General features: G+C 37.5%; 1 protein-coding gene across 3 annotated transcripts in view; it reads right to left on the bottom strand.

Annotated features, from left to right (window-relative positions):
• Positions 1–8,476, bottom strand: part of GLRA2 (glycine receptor alpha 2) — a 195,633-nt gene extending 187,157 nt beyond the window's left edge. Inside the window, exons 1-2 of one of the 3 annotated variants that reach the window (XM_032620076.1) lie at positions 8,038–8,476; positions 5,805–5,938 (exon numbers count right to left, since the gene is read on the bottom strand). In XM_032620076.1, the coding sequence (XP_032475967.1) occupies positions 5,805–5,938; positions 8,038–8,105 (202 nt within the window). In that variant the 5' untranslated portion in view covers positions 8,106–8,476. Of the gene's footprint in view, positions 1–5,804; positions 5,939–6,951; positions 6,972–8,037 lie in introns of those variants that run through there. The other 2 variants (XM_032620077.1, XM_032620078.1) reach the window with 2 other exon arrangements.
• Between the last annotated feature and the right edge of the window lie 7,249 nt (positions 8,477–15,725).

Genomic DNA, 15,725 nt, shown 5'->3' with positions numbered 1-15,725 from the left:
AGTAGCCCTCTCAAGAAAGGAGTCAATGAGGGATATGCTGCATCCTGCAGTCGAGACAGCCTCTTAGGTGTTAACTCCAAGGAGAACACAGCATGCTTCCAAAGACCTTGTTATGAGGCTTAATCAACCATATTTTCATTTCTAAGACCCTGTTCCAAACGTGTCTGATCCAACACACCAAGAAAAATACCCAACACCACCAAGAACGAGCTAATAACTATTTTTTTCTCCGAGCCTGACAGTGCCAACTGGACACATTATAATGTCCACTCTCTAAGTACCGAGATACCCTGATACATATGCCATTATTTTTTTAAATGAAGTCTCAGATTATCAGCAAAAGGGACTGAACTGTTCTTCAGCATGGGGAGTAACAGAAAGCACTACAGAACTCAGGATAAAATGTTTAGGCTCTTTTAATAATGAAAATTAAGGATATGAACTCACCCAGAATCAACCAAGGAACAATACATTCTCAAAAACTAAATTATGGGCTTCCATTTCCAGTGCTCTTAACCTGCCATGTTGTAGAGACAAAATGTTCTCCTTAAAATTCTTATTCTAAAATAGAAAATCAATTCACGTTTGTGCAGTGACCCTTGCAACTGCAGTAACTGGACAAGAAAATACATCAGAAATGACAGTCATATATCTTCCATTAAATTTAGAGCCCTTTCTAGGACCAAGCGAAATTGGTTCTATGTCTTTTACTTGGTTCACTTAAAAAATGAGTCTAAGAAAATAATCAGGGGTAAGATTTGAATGGATATAGATAATTCCTTCCCACACACGGCTCCCTTTTTGTCTCATATTTAGAAATACGAAATAGCCCTTTCAGGTTGGAAATCTTCCCACCAGACTAATAAAGGAGAACCCACTGAGACATGTGACATCTACATCCTGGTTACTGTGGTAGGACTCTAAAATGCTAGAACTTCTTTGACTCGTTTTTTTCCATTAAAAAACATTCAAACAACTTTAAGGACCCAATCACCATGAAGGCTAAGAGAATACGTAGTCAGTGTCAGTTATCAAAGAGAAATAGAAGACTAGTAATAATAATTCAAATTATTTTTAATAATTTTAATAGTTGGAAACAAATCATTCAGACGTATGATCTCATTTGATGCTCAGAACAACCCAAATGAGGTGGGCAAAGTCAGAAGAAAACCTGAGTCATGGAGAGGTGGACACATCTTTTCTCCAAAGTGGCTGAACCAGGACATGAACCTGGGTTTTCTGGATCCAAGTCCAAGGCCCCTCCCACTCTACTGCTCTGTCACCATGGAATGGAAGACGTACTCCAATAAATGAACTTATCCTTTGGAATAGACTTTACCAGAGTGTGTTAGAATGCTGTAGGTGCCTCCTTCTCGATGTTACCTCAAATCCCTGACAAGCAACTTGCAGGCCCATCGTAGCAGCCTAGTATATACAAATGTGTTGATTGGTATACATACAGTACACAAAAGCTAAAATAAATTGTGACACAGCCAGTGGATTTTGGAAATTCAAAAATCTTCATCAACATCATCCCTGAGCAAAGCTGTCATATATAAATTTCTCTTTGATGCACTCAGCTTTTTCTTTCAATAATCACTTCCCCCCTTTTATCTCCTATTGTCTTATTCTATATAAAATGACTGTACCCTTTCAGGTGCCTGAAGGTTTCCACTACTTTCTGCACTCAAGTCAAATACTTCTGCAAAAAAAAAAAAAAAAAACAACTTCTGAGACTTGTAAGCATTCTGTTCTTTTTCTCAGAACCCATGGTAATATCTGATGCCCGCATCTGCCAGAGTTATCAAAGAAATGATCACGCTAGGGCTACACTATCACCAACTGAGAGAATCACTCTTTCCAAGTGTCTCTGCTGGACATTTGTGCTCAAGTCACCCCTCCAGGGATTGGTAAGCACAACACATGAGCTTGAGCTCCACTTGGCTACAGACAAGAAACTTTCCAAGGGGAGAAACGTGAAGACCTCTAGTTTTTTGGAAGTGCATCTGTTTCTTACTTATATCTGAAACACCTTCTGAGCTGATAACTCCTTGGAAAATAAAGGAAACCATACTGCATGCAAATGTAGGTTTTAATATCACACATCACATTATCTATTCCAGATCCTATCCCAAAATGAATGTTCTGGTGAAATGTATTTATTCACATTGGGATGAAACTTAGGATATAACTCTAAGTTAATTTTCTTTTCAAAGAAAATTTCATTAAAATAGATAAAGGCTTTGTTTCAAAGAGAGAGAATCAGAACTAGTGCATTTTGCCCAGGTTTGAGCATTTCATTTGGCTTCTTTAAAAGCTTAATGTTTAAAGTGGCATTTTCAAGATACAATAATACTGACAAAGGAATATCTGTTAGGACGATGGAATAACACCATGAGGAATCAACCGACAACGAGACAAATCACCCAAGTGGGGAAGGAGGCTTCCCTGTTGACACAGAATCAACATTTACCATGGTTTCAGAAACAGGTAATTGTGAATGGACATAGCTCGTGTTTTTATCTGAACTGAGGATTTTGAAAACTTATGTTTTGACGAGGTCTGATCCAAGTCTCCATGGCTCTCATAGATGGAATGCAACTGGCAACTCTGACTCACGACTTTGTTTATACGCTTGTGCTCCAGCACATCAGAAAAGCCATTGTTTCCCTATAGCTTCTAAGAATGACTCTCAATTAGAGTCTAAGTCTGAATCATTTCTGGTTCCCTTTTCTAGCTTACATCCATCTTCCTTCTTGTATATATGCCCATTATGACATTTTTCAGAGCCCATCAGGGATATGGAATAGACATGAAATACTTTACTGACTTGAAAGGATGCAGGAAAAATTCCTTCCAGTAAGAAAAATTGTGCATATACATTTCTTTTCCCTTGCCAATGCATGGCAGCAAGGAAAACAGAGAAATGTGCTAATATTTAATAAGACTTCAAGAAAAGCCATAGCCTTTATCTCAACAGCCCATATTGGGCTCTTGCTTATATACTTGTCAAATTTTGCCCTTTTGTCTTCTTATCAATCACCATTATTGTTATTTTCAATATCATTGTCATCATCATCACCATGTTTATTGTTATCATCGTCAGTTTGGTTTTTGGCATTTACAGGGAGCCTATCACTATTCCAGATACAATCACATTTCCTAATCACCTTCCATTTCTACCTACTCTATAAAATTTCTCATCGATACATTGCTAATCAACTGCAGTAAGTACTGTAGTCTTCCTAGTCTCTTTGCTGTTACAAGTTCCCTGTTATCTCTTTCTTTTATTTCTTTCTCCTCAGCTCAGCTAAAATCATCTTTGCTAGCCAGCCACTACGACCACTGGTTCATCCCTCAAAAGTTCCCACCCCTTCCCAATGTGTCGTAATAACCTCTAATGGAATATAATCTGCAAAAAAAAAACCAAAACCCTGAGTCAGTATGCTGTACACCTGAAACTATATATAATATTATATATATATAAACTATATATATATAATATTATATATATATAAATAAGGTACCTCCCTGCCCTCTCAGATGTGGTGCGGGGGTGAGTTGATAAAACATAAATATGCAAAAGAACTATATTAGACTTAGAAAGTTTCATGGGAACACCAAGGAGGAAAAATCGTTTTAGTCTAAAATAATGGGGAATGTTTTACATCTAGGAAAAGCCAAGATCCTCACAGTAAAGAGAATTGTGAGAGCTGTTAGATAATTGATCTGCTATAAATGGTCCATGTAAGTAAAAGTTATGAAAGAATATCAGGGTTCATTGAATCGGAGAGTTAAGGGAAGAGGGAGCCAAAAGTCAGTACAGTTCATTAACGTTAGAGTCTTAAATTATATTCACCCATTTCCCTTTTATAAGTCTTTAAAACATCCTGTACTCAGGTCTTTAGGACAGATCTCAAAAACATGGCCATGCTTTGCTATGCTTGATATTCTCCTCATTTATTTATTCTTCAGAATCATGAGAGATGTTATTTCCAAAGGGTGACATCCCCAGAAGAACCAGAAAAAAAAGCTGTGTGTGGAAATTATTGCTCATCCTATGTGGTCACTTAAAGTAGCATTGGCAACATGGGTGTTTGTTTTATTACTCTTTGCACTTTTCTTCCCCTTAAAAAACTTATTTCTAGAAAATAATGAATAATAGCTGCTATTAAACAAGATGCTCATAAACTTGAAACAATTTTCCATCTCTGGTCCTTCTCTATGAAGCTTTCCATGAATAGCTTAATAGGAAAACGTCTCTGCTTTTGTTGGAGTCCTGTAGTATTTTATCTGTACTTCCTAATGTTACTTAACCATTAACTACTTAACTATTTCTATCTAGTATTATATATTATTGTATAAGTATTCATGTAACATCTACTCTGTCCAATGAAATTTTTGGTGGTAGCATCGAAACCTGTTTCAACTCTCAAGTTTTCAAAGCATGCAGTAGTTAGTATGCTTTATGTAGTTCAGACTCAAAAGTTATTGAATGCCTCAGTGAATAAATGTACAAGTGAGCAGGCCCATTGAAAAAGCTGACTCTCGAATACTTGCTCATAGGATTTTATTTCAAATATTGACTTCCATTGACCACAAAATTAATATGAAATTGGGCAAACATGAAAATTGTTTTCAGCAATTAGCTTTTGAACTAAGTTCTGTTGTCTCTTTTGGAAATACTCTATAAGTCAAAAACATCTGTTTGGTCAAAATTCTGACATGTTTCTTTATGAAATGTGCCCTTAGCTGGGTATATTCAGAGGTGCAGCATTTAAAGAAGAAAAGAATTTTGAATTTAGTTTTCATGCTCATATTTGCCAATAATAAAAATTAATCAAACCTCAAGGAAAGCAATCCAATTAAATAGCTAATAAGCAAAACCAAAGCGATGCATGAATTATGACATAATACCTAGAATATTATAGATTTATCCTTTTATAAAATATAAGCACTTCACAATGCATTATTTTAAGTTAAATTACAAGATAAAATGCATTTATTTAAAATATGTATCTAAAAATTAAAACATCAAAAACAATTCAATTAGTAGGTTCTTTCTTATTTCAGTATTTTTCTGATTCAGAGTAAAAATAAATCAAATAGATAAAAGGTAATTTCTAAAAAGTAATTTCTATTAATTACATTTTTGTAATGTTAAACATACAAAGACACCAAACTTTTTGGTTTGTTTCTAATTGAACAAAGAAAGTATCCACCATCTTTGACATACGCACTTTACAATTCTATGATCTTCTTTGTTAACTTCAGATAAATAATTTCAAATAAAGAATTAGAATGTTTAAACAAGAGGAAACCAAAACTTTGTAATATATTCAGTTAGAGCCTTTTCTCACAAGGTTTAAAAATGAGAGAGGCCTGAAAGTGTATAAAAGGGCATGTTATATACTGAGATGTAAACTTCATTTTGGGAGTACGTATTTAAAACCCAAACCAAAGATTTTGGTGGAACGATTCATACAAATCAAGTGCATCATTTGTTCTTGTATTCATTTCCAGTCCCACTCCCACTTTAGATAACATAGGAAATGTGGCAATAATCTCTGACGTTAGTTTTCTTTGTGCAGCGTAACACAAATGAGGAAAGTCTTTGAAAGTGGCAAGCAACATGTAAAATTTAAGCTATTAAATCAACTAGTTGCAAAGAATGCCAAAATGAAATGAATACTATGCTTGTTGTTTTCATTTTGTAATAAAAAGCCCTGAAAAAAATTTTTCAGAGTATTCAAACATCTAGATTTCCCACAGGCTTAATTAAGGTAAGTTTCAGTGAAACCTACCTTTAAAATTTGGCCTGATTCTTGCGTCATATCCCGATGTCCTTCCCATTAATTTGTCCAAGAAATCTGAAGGAGATAGGGTCTGCGAAGGTTGTTTTCCAGACCTGGAGTCATGGTCTTTGCAGAAAGCTGCCCTAAACACATCATTAACTCTTTTAGCAACAATTACATTCTTATCACCTGAGAACTAATGCTCACAGAATGTTTGACATCATGTTTTGTAAATATATTTGATATGTTAAGAAGAAGAAAAGGAAAATTATAAACTCTTTGGTCAACTTCCTAACTTGTACACGGTCTAGAGTTAACTTTAAGTGATGAAAGGTATAAATCCTGAGTCATATCTCCTAAGTTACCAAACTTTGCCGTAAGATGTTTAAGATGATACAACATGCATAGCTTTAGGTTGTAGGTTTTACAGATATACAAAGCTGTTTCTTTCTAGTGTCATCAGAGAAATAAGATAATTTCTAAAATTTATGTGATTGTGTTAAATTATTTCCCCATGACTTCCAAAACATTCTTCCAGCATTTCGGCCCTTAATATGTCCTCTACTTTTTATAAAAAATACATAATAAGATGGGCAGAACAAAGTAAATCATGAACTAAGCATCCCATTGCTTATTTTGTCACCTGCTAGATTCTGTTCCAGCTTTCAGCTATTAATAATTCCCAATGTGTTTTCTAAAAGAAATAGGTCAACAATGAGCATGTCTGTACTAATATCATTTTATCAGCTGTTATTTATATATTAGCATTTAAATTGTTGACTCTCTAGTATTCGTGAAAAAGAACTTCTAAAGCATTTTGTCTTTTGCATTATCAAAAACACTAAATGGTAATTGGAAAATTTCTCAGACTTCCATTTTCCTTAAAAGGCTTATAAAAAGAGCATATATGGTTTATAGTGAAATGAATTCTTTGACAATACATAGTGGTTGACTGAACGTTGATTTCTTCCATAAAGTATATATTTTACAAGCTTTCTTTTCAGTATTTTGACAAATAATATTGTTAATTCTTATCACTAGGAAAATACCACATTCTTGCCGGTTTTTCAAAGAAGTAATATTAAATATAAGTACAAAGATGATATAAACATTTGGTAAGAGTTAAGAATTGATACAGTCACCTAGAAATACTCACATTCCCATATGCAGATTCATCTGATTAATCAAGTATTATTTGATTATAATGGTGATGGTGGTGGTGATGAAGATGATGATGATGATTCTAATAAAACCCAGCCTACAGTTTTTCTTAATCATAGTAGGAGGTGTGAACCTGAAAGGAACATAGTGGGTTTTCCCAGTACTCATAGGATTATTGCTATATGTTCCATTTCTCTTGGTTCTGTGAAAAAATACCATAAAATGTGGTGAAAATCAAATGAAGAGTCCTACACTTTGTTGTATGGACATCTCTTGTCTCTATCTTGTCTTAGAACCTCTTAGCCATTAGGATGGCTATTTCACTTACTGGTAATAATCTGGTATTTTGAGGTATCAATTGATTAGACGATTTGTAAATTAAGTAGAAAATGCAAGCGTGCAAATAATGATTTCTCACTTTTTAAAATTATGCATAATCCATTTCTCATGCATGCATGAACACAGAGATGTCATATTAATTCAGTTTTCATAGGCAGTACATTTCTAAATATACTGAATGGTAAAATGAGATTTTAAATGTTTTTGGTACTTCAAGAAATTTCCTGAATTGTAGTTCTCATAGTATGCATCTGGTTGCTGAAATACAATAGAAGTCCCAAGTTAGCTAAGAATTCGGGTTCTTTTATATTTTACATAAAATGAGCATGCTCCTGGCAAATTAATTCAGTCACTTCCACCATATGAAAAGCACTGCATTCAGTAATCCCTTTAAATGACTTACAGAAGAATTGGAAAGCAAAAAAGAAAAAACAAATCACCGTTATATAGAAATGTAAAGAGCATGCAACTCATCAGAGTATCTTAATATCACATTGGCTGTGAAAATACGTTGAAATGCACAGAGTGGGATTACGCATCATAAAACTTGCCTTTGTGAAAATTTACCACCTTCCCACCATAATTAAGCTTTTTAAAAGAACAAAAGAACTCTTAACTCTCCTTTATAAAAATAACATAATGTGGTCCGGGACATAGAGAAATAGATAAAAATTGCATGACACGTTCTCTTTCAAGCAGTTTTCATGTGGAAAATACCAGCATGCAAAGTCGTTTCACCTACCTGAAGTGGTTTGTCTCTAAGAAAAATGCAAACAAGGCTGTCAAAATGTTCACTAGCTGCCGGTTCATTCCTGTGTCTGTGATGCTTGTGGAAAATATTCCCGAAATGATTCCAGAAAGAAGCTAGGACAAAGTATCTATTTATTGTCCAGACTCAAAATCTGGCAGGAATCTAGTTTCCTTGAAAATCAAAAAGAGATTTGGGTTTGTACAGTTTGCTGAGAAAAAACAAAAAGTGCCAGTACTGGGCATCATGGTCAGGTCAGACGGGGGCTTAGGACCATCAGTTAACCTAGGAAAGACAAAGCCTTAGAACTGATGGATCCCCCAGCCGCTTTTCCTGAATAATAAAAATGCTGCTACCTTAATCGCATCACCATGCAAAGGGGGCTGGTGACAATGCCATGCTGGAAGTCGGGTTGCTGTAGCTTTTGTTTTATGTCCTTTCTATTTAGCAAATCCCTTTTCTCTAGAAAATGTTCTCTTTTTAAAAGAAGTTGTAAACGAGGGAGAAGAAAGGACTCTGCGTGCTGGAGTGGGTAGGAAGAAGAGGGCAAAATTGCTGAAATCCTGTGCTGGAATGAGGGCTACAGAAAGACGGAGACGTGATCTTACCGAGCCTATAAATTTCAGCACTCGGACAGCTCCTAGCTCTGAAGTGCGCATGTTTCCTTTTTCAGTCGCTTGGGGCGGGGGTCGGGGAGAGGCATTCCAGAGGGGACGTTCCTGCTATTCCAAGGCAAAGAGTGACTGGCCGTTCCGCGCGAAGGGGTGCTGAAGGGGCGCGGTGATGACCAGGGAAGAGCAGAGGTCAGGGTAGATGGAGAGGGTGAAGAAGGCTAGGGTCTGAGCTCCTGGAAATGCGAGTCTGTCAGTGAGTGGGCGGGACGGGAGTTTGAAGCAGAAAAGAGAAGGGAAATAAGGTCTAGGCGTGGGAAAAGAAAATTGGGCGAAGCAGAGAACAGGATCTAGAGTACTGAAATTATAATAGGGGAGTGGGTAGTCTACTCGTTATCAGTGAAAGCTAGAGGCAAAAGAGAAATCCTGTGCTGAAGAGGAGGGGACATTTCATTGGCATAGAGAAGCCCATATGCGGAGAATGGTTCATGAGGATCGATAATTTAATTTAGAAGCCCTTTATACCTTCCTCGCCCCTTGAGTGTTTTCGTTTGATTTTAGCTGCCGGTTCCCAAAGGATCTCTCTACTTTTTTACTAGGGAAAGCCCCTTCTCTGAGCTTTCTTCAGCGGCTCAAAATCCTTGGGCATCCTCTTCAAGTCACGGATTTGTAGAGGAGGAAGAATACAATGGGCCGGCAGGGGGCAGTAGCAATCTTTACTTGACCTGGTTAAAGGTTAGAGAGTAGGGCTCGGAGTAAGAGCTGGAGCAAGGAAGGGTGAGACTGCGGGTGGAGTTTCATCTGCCCATTCCAGATGTTAATCACCAGGGAGGAGTCAGGTAATAAAGTGTAAATGTTCTCCTAAATCGGCTAAAGAGACAGAAAATAGTGAAAGTTTATAAATCCTGTACAAAAGCATGAGAGGTAACCTTGCTATTTCAAATTAAACTTACAAATGTTGTTATTAATAAAAAAGAGGAAGGGTAGATAAGTTCAGTGTAAGTAATTATCAGCTCTGGCAAGGGGGAATGAAAAATGCATGTTCTGCCATGAGCTGGGTGTGTAACCTACTTTTTGTCTGTAAAATGTACCTTGTTCGTCACCTTGGCACTCCACTGCAGATCTTAATTTTAAAACAAAATAAAATGATTAATTTTCAGTCCATAAATGACTAATATGCCCATGGATAAGTTTAAATATTATGGCAGAGTAACAAAGAATTCTGTGTTTTTAAAAAGTAGATTCTGAGAAAAAATGCGTGTTCTTTTCACCTTTTAATCTTAACATAAATCACCTGAAGAGCTTGTTGAAATGCAGATTCTAATCTGCATTTAGGTCTGATGTGGTGCCAGAGATTCTGCATTTCTAACAAGTTCCTAGCTGAGGTCGTTTCTGCTGGTCCACCGATCACACGTCAAGTAGCAATGGTCTGTATGCCCTTTTATCAGAGATGTATCCCACCAAGACAGTGAGAATATAGGACCTTTCTTTAGATGAAAAGCAGCAGTGCCCAAGCATTCTGCTTACATACAAAATCAATTCTTTGGAAGTGTTCTCTTAACTCCCAAAGCCCAGAAAAAGTGATTCAATTTAAAAGGAAAACAGTACGGTGTAGGGTGAGACATCCCTGGACTGCAGCTTTGAATCTGTTCACTTCCGAATTCATCCACATGGAAACTCTAGGCCTGATTTTATCCCTGCAGTCCTGACCCAAAAAATAAAATCAATTCTTGGAAATACATTTCTTCAACTGGTGCTATGGAAAACTCATACAAGATTTTTTTGTGCTCAAGATTCTTTCCAAAAGAGAAAATGTATATGTAAAAGTATATGAAAATGATTTGTTCTAAATTTTTTGAGGTTGTAATGATGCTTAAAGTAATACAGTCTTTGCAAGTCATTTCTTTCAGTAGCAGAGTTTTGTTATTAAACAAGAGTAGGGTGAGTAGGGAAACCTGTGACAAAGGGAGACTCTGGCTAGCAGCATGAGATCAAAGCACGTATTATTTTAGAGTTGGAAGGAACTTTAGAGAGGATCTAGTGTAACCTCCTCATTTTACTTCTCAGCTCTCCTCAGTTTGGATTCCAGCTCCGTCAATCTACAGAAACAGATCTCACTAAGTCTGCCAATGAATTCCTTGGAACTAAGGCCGAAAGATATTTTTGCTGTTGTCATCTTACTTGACATTTACATGGCACTTAGCATCATCGAGCTCTTTTCCCTTCTTTTATTTAAATTTATTTTTATTTTATTGTGGAAAGAACACTTAACTTGAAATCTACTCTCTCAACAGACTTTTAAGTGTAAAATACAGTGTTGTTAACTATAGGCTCAATATTGTACAGTGCATCTCTAGAACTTACTCATCTTGCATCACTGAAACTATACCCGCTGATGAGCAGCTCCTCATTTCCCCCTCTCTTCTGTCCCTAAGAGCCACCATTCTGCTCTCTTGAAGGGCTTTCTTCCCTCGACGCTGTGACACAGTACACTCCTGGCTTGCCTCCTGTCTTGTCTCCTTGGCAGCCATATCCTCCTCTACCTGGCTTGGAAAAGTTGGATTTTCTAAAGTCTGTATTCGAGGTCCTCTTATCTTCTCATACTACACTCTCTTAGACAATATTATACACATCTGTAACTTGCATTTTCCTTTTGTGCAGATGACACACAAATATATATTTCTGTCCAGACCTGCACATCCTAAACAATTCCTGTTGAATGTCTCAAAGGCTCCACAAAGTCCACAGATCAAAACCAAACTTTTAATACTTCCTTCAAATCCTGTTTCTTTTCTGCTGTGCCTGTTTCATTATCACCAACCAAAAGCCAAGGCATCAACGCTAAGACTCCCTCTCCATCGCCTACCATATTCAGTTCTCTACGAAGCTCTGTTGATTTTCTCTCACATATTTACCAAGTCTGTCCACTTCTCTCCCTCTCAGCCTCCATGACCCTAGTTGAGCTACCCTGATCTCTTGCTCGTACTGCGGCAGTAGTTACCCAGCTCCTCTACCTGTGCCAACAGCAGATCCCCCTCCACCTCATGATCACACTGCATCCACAACGACTGTTCAGAAATCAAAATCTGATCACGTCATACCCTCTGAGTAACGTGATGACTTGCCGCTGATCTTTAGGTAGAACAAGAAAACTACTTAACATGATCTAAAAGTTCAGGGCGAGAGAGAGTCATGGACATATACACACTAACAAACGTAGTAAGGTAGATAGCTGGGGGGAAGCAGCCGCAAGGCACAGGGATATTAGCTCGGTGCTTTGTGACAGCCTGGAAGGGTGGGATGGGGAGAGTGGGAGGGAGGGAGACGCAAGAGGGAAGACATATGGGAACATATGTATATGTATAGCTGATTCACTTTGTTGTAAAGCAGAAACTAACACACCATTGTAAAGCAATTATACACCAATAAAGATGTTTAAAAAAAAAAAAAATAAATAAAAAATAAAAGTTCCACGTGGTCTGGCCTGTGCCTACATTGTCTCTTATCTCATTTGCTACTCATCTCATTCCTTCTCCTCTATCCATACCGGCCTGTTTTTAGTCCCTTGTGCTTGCCATCTTGCTTAATCCCAGAGAGCGCTCGTGCCTCCCATCTTGTCTTGTTAACCTCAGCTTATTTTTCAAATCTCTTCTCAAGTGTTATTTTCTCAAGAAGGACTTTCCTGACCTGCACACCTCTATCTATTACAGGCTCCCTTACTACTCAGCAACTTTGATTCAAAGAGCTTGTCACCATTGCACATATACATGTGTATGATTAATTGCTTAGATAATGAGCTTTGTAATGGACAGGGGCAGCATCTGGTTTTGTCTACCATGGTATATCCATCCATTCAGTGTTAATGACAGGAATCATAATGGTATTGATGGTGATGAGAATGTAGTTTTTTTAATGCACCCAGCAGTGCTGCTTAAAAAACCCAGTATACTTACATATGTATCGTTCTGTCAAAAATTACTTGTTAATCATTTTAAATCTTAAAAAAAATGACTTGTTAGGGAATTACCAAGTTGAGAACTATGATGATTTGAAAGGAAACCTAGCTCAGTGGCTCAGGACTCTGTAGCATGAGATGAAAATACAACTAGGAGACTATTAATCTGATGTCCTTAATCCAGGTACCACCTCTGTCTAACACTGATCAGTTATATGACCATGGGCAAGTCATTTAGTACCACTGAGCCTCACTGTCATAATATGTAAAAGACAGATGATGTTATTGCTACAAAAAATACGGAATACTCTTGAAAGTCTTATCACATCATAGCGGACTGTGTGTTTTAGGCTGGTAATCTCAGTTCTGAGCCTCTATTGACTGCTACAATTCATGTTTTCACTGTCCCTTGGACAATTCCACTTTCAAAGACAGTAAGTCTCAGAAGCTTGGAAAAGCTCTTATTTGCAATGCAATAGAATCCTGAAGGTGAATCCACCTAAGCTTCTAGTTCACAGCTGGTTGAGGCATGCGGCACCCTCGTTTTGTACTCTTATCAGAAAAATGAGAAGTTTCTGACCCATCCTGTAACATCATAAGGATCAATACACAATATTTGGTCTATATGATGCCACATATTAAAGAATTCTAAGTAGATGTAAACAAATAGACATTTCTTATGAACATCAGAATCGTTTGAACATCAGTATCATTTACTGACACTGATAAATCTCTAACACATACGTAATGCTTTGTAGTTTTCAAAATGCCCATACCATGTAGTAGGCAGAACAATGATTAATCACTATATTTTTTCCAGTGAGGAATTTAAGGCTCATGCAAGTTGATCAATTCTCCCAAGTCCACATGGTTATTAAGTGACAAAGTCACACTTTCTATATTTCCTATCCAGGGAACAGACTTATTTCTCATCATATGTATGACTGATTTTTTCAAGTCACGGAGAAACTACTATATACCCACACTATTTTTAATAACTATGTTTATGAGTCCATTGTAGTAAGTGCCCCTTTGTTGATGGAATTTTGGTCTCCATTAAATTCATACACACAAATGACAAATGGAAGCCCCATTTGTTTTTTATAAATTTATTTATTTATTTTTGGCTGTGTTGGGTCTTTGCTGCTGTGCGCAGGCTTTCTCTAGTTGCGATGAGCGGGGGCTACTCTTTGTTGTGGCGCCAGGGCTTCTCATTGCGGTGGCTTCTCTTGTCGCAGAACATGGGCTCTAGGCGCATGGGCTTCAGTAGTTGTGGCTCATGGGCTCAGTAGTTGTGGCACGCGGGCTCTAGAGCGCAGACTCAATAGTTATGGCTCACAGGCTCTAGGGCACAGGCTCAGTAGTTGTGGCGCACAGGCTTAGTTGCTCCGTGGCATGTGGGATCTTCCCGGACCAGGGCTCGAACCTGTGTCCCCTTCATTGGCAGGCAGATTCTTAACCACTGCACCACCAGGGAAGCCCCAGGACAGGAATTTTTGAAGGGAGGTAAAAAACTGTAGTTCCCACATTTTGATTTGTGCAGGCTGCTGCAAGCACTAGTGCTGATGAATTTAAAGCAGTTTTCAATGGCCAGCATTGTCTACAGAGCAAGGATGCCTAAAGAGCTGCTGTCACCCTGCATTTATTCTCTAACTTTTAGAAATCTAGCTTGCTTCTCTCTTCTTTATCTTGTGGAATGAATAAAGATGCTCAGCACGCAGAGAGGCAAGCTTCAAGGCCGTGAAGTGTAAATGTGAAATCACTGCTCTTCCAGGTTCCATGCAGACAATTGGATGTCTGTCCAGAGCATTTCTGGATTAAATGACTTAGATGTCAGAAAAATCATTTTAGGATTGGAATTCTTCTGCTTATTAGTGCTCAATGTTCATAGACCACAAATGTGTCCAGCACTTGAAACAATTTCTACTTCCAGTGATGATTCATACAAGTGATTGCTTCTCTGTTGGCTAACGTGAGAAATGCAGCATTTCTTTTTCATAAACACCAAGTAGGCAAACAATAATTTGGAGGATAAATCAAATATAATCCTACTCGAATGTATTGGAAAGGTTCCTTCTTTGCCACAATTCTCAAACTGAAAATAACGAATAACAGGAAGATTGACTGCTGCAGTACCACTTGTCTTAGAATCTCCTAGGTTTGGTTCTACAACTGACACAAAAACCGCCTCGACATCACCTGAAATATCATGATACTCTTGCTGAAATTTTCTTTTGGAGAGTTCTCAGATTTTAAATTTTTATTATTGACTTGATAATGTTTGTCCCCCCCCCCCCATATAAAATGCCTCTTCTTGGTTCACAGAAGACTAAAAAGAAGCTGATTTTGAAAGAGTGAATTATTTTAAGTTGGACAATAGCAATAGTTTTATATTTGCAAGTAAGCTAGCCCTTGGCAGTTGAAGTGGAGTTCCACTCATTATATTCAATGACAACATTTTTATTGTTGTTGTAAAGCATAGCATAGATACTAATGGGAAAGGACGTAGGTAATCAACAGTCCTGTCAATCAACCAGTCAACAAATATTGATTGAGCATTTACTACAAAGTACTGTGTATTTCTCTGAAGATGAGGCAAAGTAATATAAGACATTATTTCTGCCCTCTAGGGACTTATGATCTGTGTGTGAAGGTAAGAAAAATAAATATTATGGGATCAGGACTCTAGGTCAGGGTATCATCTGGGGAGGTCAGCTTACTGACACCCAAGAGCTTGAAAATGTGGCATTCACCTATGGATTCTTCACCGTTTAAGCTCTGGTTCTTAGCTTGGCAGGTTCACAAAATTAATCTTGTCTGTGCCCCAAATATGTTACTAATCAAGGATGTGACATACTAACTATATGTCATATAAACCTGACATATAAACCAGAATGAAAATGTAGCTATCAGGCTGCCAAGTAACCCATGTGGATTGAATGATGTGTAAGCTTCTTGGGTGCATTCTGCCTAGGAAGGTTTCATGATAAACTTGAAGTTAGAGTTACAGAGCTGTAGTCAACCATCTGACCATATGGTTGAAATGTGAAAAAGTTGAGTAGAACCTATCTCAAATAGACTGATAGAGCCATCTCCAGCTTCATGATACCCATTAT

The sequence above is a fragment of the Phocoena sinus genome, chromosome X (assembly GCF_008692025.1).
Source record: "Phocoena sinus isolate mPhoSin1 chromosome X, mPhoSin1.pri, whole genome shotgun sequence".
Lineage (NCBI taxonomy): Eukaryota > Metazoa > Chordata > Mammalia > Artiodactyla > Phocoenidae > Phocoena > Phocoena sinus.
This window is presented reverse-complemented; position numbering and strand designations above follow the sequence as displayed.